Genomic DNA, 6,676 nt, shown 5'->3' on the forward strand with positions numbered 1-6,676 from the left:
ATTAAAATATAAAGTATATGCTATCAAAAAATTATACTGTTGAATTTGTATTTGAAAGAGCTTTTCAACAATATAATTTTTGTGACATATAGTTTATATTTTGTTAGTTAAATTTTGAAGTCAAACATTAGCCCAAAATAAAAAGGGACCTAATAAACACGGACGGAGGTAGTACCCCATATCAATAGTAGCATTATAATCACAGCCTTGAGATTCTATTTGTGAAGATATAGAATGGCCCAGCTACACAAATAATTTCATCACCAATTGTGTTTTACCTTGAGTTCTACTCCATCATCACAAATAATTGTGAGTGGACAGGGAGTACTATCTAGAGAGAAAAAACGAAGAGAAATAAATAAATTAGGAGCAGCAAGTCACCAACACCACCAGTCCACTCACCTACCCCCTTCTGCGCACCACCTGTCCACCCCCCTACTGCGGTAAGCTAAATAACTCCATCATCTTCCGCCGACCGCCGGCCACCTCCGGCCTGCCTACGCGAGCTCCTCCTGGGGGCGCCACCCCCCTCACCTCGATGCGGGAACACTGCTGTCGGAGGAGGAGGAGATGGAGTTCCTGTACAATTGTGCCGCCACCGCCACCGCCGTCGTCGCGGACGTGGTGGCCGCGCTCGCGGGCACCGCCGATATCCAAGCGTCTTCTCCCTCTGCCTTCACGTCTGAGGTGAGAGAAACCATAGTGGGTCCCGCCGACGGTGGAAGACCGGATCGAATCGAGCTGATGCGCTGCTGTTATGGTTGCGTTTGCAGGAGGTACCGGAGAGGCCAGCTGAAGAGGGCTCTGTGAGAGGCTGAAGCCTACGCCTTCAAGGTATAAAATCCTTCTCGATTCGGTTCAGTAGTTGCTCAACTCAGATGCCTGAATTTGTTCCAATTCTGTCGATTTCTTTTTTGGGACAGAATTTAGAGTGCTTCAGGTGTGCCTTTGATTTGTTCATCGATGTTGATAGCTAGTACATTTGATTGAATACATCTCCTGCCTCGCCTCCTCTGACACGTACGATTCTCGCCATCTCACTCATGTTCTCGTGGTGCTGTGGGCCAACATCGGTGGAGCTGCGCATGGGGTGAGCATATTGGCCTTGCTCCTGAATTCCGACCGTGTTTGGGCTGGCCGGCGAAGATGTCTAATTCCGGTGCTTTGGGTGCCTCAGCTTCGGTTCCTTTGCTTTCCTTAATGTTCTGGTGGCCGTGCGTTTCCTCAGCTTTTTCTGCTTGTGTTGAGCTTTCCTGAATCCCTGGCGAGTAATTGTTTTTTCTAGAATACTCAGTTTCTGGGTGGATGCTTATGAATCAGATAAGTGGACTTGGGCACTTGACTCTTTTTTAATAGGAAAAATAGTGATTAAATTCTTATAATTCAGGGCGACCCGGCATTGTTTTCTAGCAAAAGGCAGCTTTTACTAATATTACTGTCTAGGTTGATGAACTGGTGCATTTGTTGTGTCTGATATATAATTTCTAATTTTGATAGTCTGACTGATACATTTCCACCCCTCAATTTCTCTTGGTTATGTGCACCGTGGCCTCTTAACTGATATAGTACTCTTGTTTCGTTGATGAAATGGAACAAAGAGGTGCAGCTCCTGTATTTAGAGAAATGAAAATCTTATGGTTATATTGTACATTGGTGCTACCACGTCAGGTAAGTGGTAGATCCCTGCATCCAATACCAGTTTAGACAGTAATACTGGTTAAAATCTGCTATAAGTTAAGGTGAATGGTCCCTTGAATTGTATGCCTGGTTCACATGATGAATCCTTTGTGCAGGGAGTTCTAGTGATGCATTATATAGGGAGCTATGGCATGCTTGCGCTGGGCCGTTGGTGCTTCGCCAAGGTGAAAGAGTTTACTACTTCCACATGGACATATGGAACAGGTATATCTCATCGGCATGGGTGTTTGCTTTTCTTGATGGCCAATAACTATGAATTTGCTACTCAGTGCAAATAGTAGCTACTTCTATTATGGAACGATACTTGCTTCTTGTGTTAAAAATTTAAAATAACAATGTGACTTTGTTTATGCGAATAATTATCCAGGTATTTAAAGAATAGTCATCTAGGTATTTCAAGATCGTCCACGTACATATTCAGAACCTGTTAGGGCTCATCTCTTGACAACAGAAATGTTCTAGCGAAAAACCTTTAATAGAGTATAAACAATTCCACCTCTAAACTTATCCAAATAGATATCATCTTGTTCAGTAATAGCACATTGATGGTTCAGGGCTTCTTGCCACCATCAACTATTTTGCTTTCTTGGCATAGAAATAATGGGTAATTTTACATCACTCTGTGTCATTTTGTATCCAGTTTGTAGTTCAAAATTCTTATCACTGAAAGGAACAGGCAGAAATGAGTGCATCATGTGAAACTAATACAAAAAAATATCGCATCTCAGCTTTCATTAGAATAGAGCAGTGGTGAAACACTAAGTCATCGCCACATATGCAAACGATCTGATGACTATTAAATAATTATTAGTTTACAACGACAACAAACAGAAAAAATCAAGCAAATAAGTTCTCAGCTTAACAAACTATTTTAGAATCGATCAAATTTGGTTAGAGCTTATGCTCTTTTTATGTCGACATGCATGAGTGTAGGTTATGCAATGTAAGAAGATCCCAGCGGTAATAGTTACAGCCAAAGATCAATTTTTGTTTTACTACAGTTGTAGTTCTGAAAGGGCTTTCTAGAATAGGAATAGTTTTGGAAACACAAAAGACTATTTTCTTTAGCTAAGAAAAGATCAAACCCTAGTAGGCGCACAATCTTTTCCACTTTTTTAAGGCTTCATATGTGTAATATAGTAGTCGTCACAGCCAAACACCAAAAGAGCTGCTCATCATCAGAAGATTCAGTCTTACACCGAAGCTACAAATGTTTTGCTACAGTTGATTGTTGCTACTTTCTACTCATAGCTCAGAATCCTTTTCCTTCTCACATATCCTCCTGAACCCCATGAATCTCAAATAGCCACAACACTGCAGCTCTGTCTGAGTGGCTTCGTTTTCACCAGGTTCAATAATTAAGCAGCAGCTCAGGTTCAGCTTCAGTAAGCTGCAGGAAACAAAAATAAAGTCAATGCTATCATTAACTTGGATGTGTTCATAGAAATAATAAGCATTACAGAAGGGGTACATGTTTGATCAGATAAAAAATCAATGTTATGTGTAAATCAATACACATAGGTTGATGTTTACAAAGTGGAGGCACTTTGCATGAAAGAATAATCTTCAAAACTCTAAGCAGCTATCAGTACAGATTTTCATTCTTATTTTTCATGAAAGAAAATTCCACTGTCATTTCTTTGGTACTCCTAAACACATAAATTCCACTGGGATTTCTTTCGGTACTCCTAAACACATACTCCTTCAATTTCTTTTCACATCAAAGTTGCCGTCTGACATGGGATTAAAAACTGTAGGTTGGTATTCATCATCTTTTATGTATATGCGTTTGCCATCAGGTCCTAGCATATATCGCTAAGATTTTCGCAGTCTGTTTCGAATCCTGCATCTGGAGCATTCCTCGCTTGTAGGTTCTAAAACGTCTGACATGGGATTTGTAGTTGAGTCCCAAAAGAAGCTAGCTGTGTTGATAATATATACATACTCACTTCACAATCCTGCATCTGGAGTATCGTGTGTTCAGTATATAGTACCCTATAAGGCTAACGAACCTACATTAGATCTTTTTAGTATAAGAGCAGATTTTGCGAAGCTTCTTAAAGAAATTGATAATGCCTCAATGGCTGAGCGCCCTACTTTGGGCAACCTTGCTCAAAGGATTAAAAATGATTCATTTTACTTTTAGGAGGGAGAAAACTATTACAAAAGGAACAATAAATACCTGAGAATAATGTAGTACTTCCTATGTATGTCAGCTATTCAGCACATCATGTGTTTATTTGTTTAAACATCATGTGAAATTAAACCAGAATTACTTCCATCAAGAAAATGGAACACATCGTAATGGAGAGATTAAGAATAAATATACCATGTTATATTAAAGATGCAGGTTCTAAATTCCTTGCACATTCACGCAAGGAGCTGGACCCCAAATTTGTGTCCTCACCACAGACCTGCACGCAACACCTGAACATTCTTCTTAGATTAAGAATTTGTAGCATATGCACCCAACTTTAGATATGATGAAATTGTAGTACTAATAACTCATCTACTTGTTTAAGGAAACCACGCAGACCAGAGGAGAGGAAATGCAGACGCGATGTGTACCTTCGCAATGAACAACTTGAAACTGAAGTCGCGAGGCAGGAACCACGGCCGTGCGGCAGGTGGAGGGGACCTGCTGCTAGGGCCGAAGCTAGGGAAGACTGAGGGGAGTCGATTAGGATGGAGCGCAACAGGGTAGGAAGCTATCCAGAGTCAGCTGCAAGCAAGCCACCTTGGACCACGGGGAGGCCACCACCGTGTATCCGCCTTGGAGGCCAGGGACGGAGCCGGAGCCGACGAAGATCCATGAGGAGAGGATGACATGCGGCTCTCCCAATCCATGATGTAGCCTGCACGCACCTCCCGGCCGGCGAGCCGGAGCGGTGACCTAGCGCGCCCTGGGATCTCGGGTGGAGGTTGGAGGGCAGCATCAAGAGGAGAGATGGAGACCCAAAAGTACACATGAGAGAAGAACACAACAAGGAGCTACTTATAGGCAAGCAAAGAAGGACCCAGAACACAAACGTGTGCAAACCTGGAACGACAAACATGCATGCATCAGCCATGCAGCAGCACACGTGTACCAGCCCATACAACATGCCATGCAAGCAAAGAAGAACCCAGAACACAAACGTGTGCAAACCTGAAACTACAAACATACAAAGGTGGACACATGCATGCATGCATCAGCCATGCAACAGCACACGTATACCAGCCCATACAACAGGCCATGCAACTAATATTTTCTTTTCACATGAGACAAAATCAGCCCATGCAGTCAAACCATCTTTTCACATGAGACAAGATAAGCCCATGCACCTCTAAAAGAAATAGGTACAGTCCAAAAGAGAAGAGATCAACCACTTCACGAAAGCCACCGTGCATACGTGTCGCTCAATTGGCAGGGCTAAAAAAAATTCTGAGAAAACCAGAAAAATCAAACCCTTACGGGCCTAGTCTTCTTAGTATATACACTTGCAGTGGAAAGTTAGAAATCGTCATGCTAGAAACGGAAAGCTCTTGGATGAAAGTAGGAGTAGGTCAATTCGAATGCATGAGCCACCAAAGAGTAGTACTACTACTCTCTTTTTTTTTGCGAAAAATAGTAGTACTACTACTAGTAAAGTAGTACCCCTTCAAAAAACTGAAACGAGCGAACCAAGTTATGATTGAATGGCTAGAGTGATTGTAGTATCCCCAGTTTATTTGGGTTCAAGTTCTGATGCTCACATTTATTTTTGGATTTATTTCAAAATTTTCGGTGATGCGCATTCAGTGGGAGGAAACGTTCCCGTCGACGACGAGATGACTACGCTGACTTTGTAAATTTCAAGATGATATGTCGGCTCAGTCTTTCAAAGATGCTCATATGACAAGGTATGCGTGTGTGCGTTCATAAAGATAAGTGTATGCGTGTGCATATGAGCGTTTGTGGATAACAGGAAAAAAAAAGCTGAAACGATAATCACGTGAACCTGCTATCAAACAAAGGAGCGAAAACAAGGAGCGCTGCTATCTCGCTCGCGAAGGAGCGTTTCCGGAAAACAAGATAAAAAAGATTCCGTGACAGAGGGAAAAAGACACCCCGTAAGCCTGAGAAATGGGAAGCTCCGACCTTGTTGGATCTACCGCGGCTCGCGAGGCCCACGGCGATGATTGGTCGCCAATTAGCCTCCGCGTAAGTGCATTGCTCTCTGACAAGCATAGTTTCGTTTGCAGGCCGGCAAACGGCGCGGTCGAAACGAACAAGCGCAGGCAGGGTCGCTGCCTCACAGCCTACACGCCTGTTTCTGGCCTTTGCTCAAACAGTAACTAAACTCCGAGGAGAGAAGTGGCCAAGCCACTTGCTGAAGACTGGCAAACAGTACCACCTTGTGCTGGTGGGCATGTGCAACTGCATGCTTTGTTTGCGGGACTGGCCCCCACCTAATCCGCAACGCCCACATGAATCAATGATCAACCAATGGTTGCCACAATTCCACCGGGGCTGATCAAGCCCAAATTGCCACGTCGATGTGATATTTTCTAGTGCCAAAGTTGATGTGATCTGACCTGACCTATAAGCTTCCGTCTAACTTTTTCCTCTGTGCCATGATGGTGGCAGATGTCCTTTAGGGCATGTACAATGGTGGCATATGGATACATATGCCCCATAACAAAAAATAATTTAAGGCATCTACATTTATTTTTTTTCCAATGCAAGCTATCATTAGTGGGCCTCATTAAAAGATAGAAAATAAAGATTTTAGTACACATGCATCTCTATTTTTCACTCCAACCTTTTCAGCTTTTGTCACCGGACCACATTTTTTCTCTTCAAGCATCCGCCTCCTGGAGAGGATCCCGCTTCCCTATCCGAACCTACTTTACGTCATATCCGATCCTACATGGTATGCGAGGCATCACCTTGAGGCTATGCATTGTACATGCCCTTATCTCCCCCGTAAGCTGGTGACCCCCGCATCTACCTTTT

At 42.9% G+C, this 6,676-nt stretch overlaps 1 protein-coding gene and 1 long non-coding RNA gene across 7 annotated transcripts; one reads left to right on the top strand and one right to left on the bottom strand.

The window, feature by feature from the left end:
- The first annotated feature begins 413 nt into the window (after nucleotides 1-413).
- Nucleotides 414-6,400, top strand: LOC123135784 (uncharacterized). The gene is made up of 4 exons (XR_006466196.1): nucleotides 414-687; nucleotides 774-834; nucleotides 1,794-1,902; nucleotides 4,221-6,400. It is a non-coding gene; the product is annotated as an uncharacterized lncRNA (long non-coding RNA).
- LOC123135783 (uncharacterized) lies at nucleotides 2,845-4,649 on the bottom strand. 6 transcript variants are annotated; one of them, XR_006466192.1, is made up of 4 exons: nucleotides 4,436-4,649; nucleotides 4,267-4,364; nucleotides 4,028-4,125; nucleotides 2,952-3,088 (listed from the first exon to the last, which is right to left on the bottom strand). XR_006466192.1 is itself a non-coding variant. In XM_044554997.1 (3 exons), exons 1-3 carry the CDS (start codon nucleotides 4,632-4,634, stop codon nucleotides 4,032-4,034), a joined length of 378 nt encoding a protein of 125 aa, XP_044410932.1. In that variant the 5' UTR covers nucleotides 4,635-4,643; the 3' UTR covers nucleotides 4,001-4,031. The 6 variants fall into 6 exon arrangements, 1 of the variants encoding a protein (XP_044410932.1); XR_006466194.1 differs by having other exon boundaries at nucleotides 4,028-4,112; nucleotides 4,267-4,354; nucleotides 4,436-4,577; XR_006466193.1 differs by having other exon boundaries at nucleotides 4,267-4,354; nucleotides 4,436-4,577.
- Nucleotides 6,401-6,676: the final 276 nt, after the last annotated feature.

The sequence above is a fragment of the Triticum aestivum genome, chromosome 6B, assembly GCF_018294505.1.
Source record: "Triticum aestivum cultivar Chinese Spring chromosome 6B, IWGSC CS RefSeq v2.1, whole genome shotgun sequence".
NCBI classification, from domain to species: Eukaryota; Viridiplantae; Streptophyta; class Magnoliopsida; order Poales; family Poaceae; genus Triticum; species Triticum aestivum.

Excerpts from the sequence above, each read along its gene's own strand:
- LOC123135783 (XM_044554997.1), bottom strand. The coding sequence starts at position 4,634 with ATGCTGCCCTCCAACCTCCACCCGAGATCCCAGGGCGCGCTAGGTCAC. Across the intron at positions 4,365-4,435 it reads TGGCCTCCCCGTGGTCCAAG|TCTTCCCTAGCTTCGGCCCT; the intron begins GTGGCTTGCTTG and ends GACTCCCCTCAG. Across the intron at positions 4,113-4,266 it reads TCAAGTTGTTCATTGCGAAG|GTCTGTGGTGAGGACACAAA; the intron begins GTACACATCGCG and ends TGTTGCGTGCAG.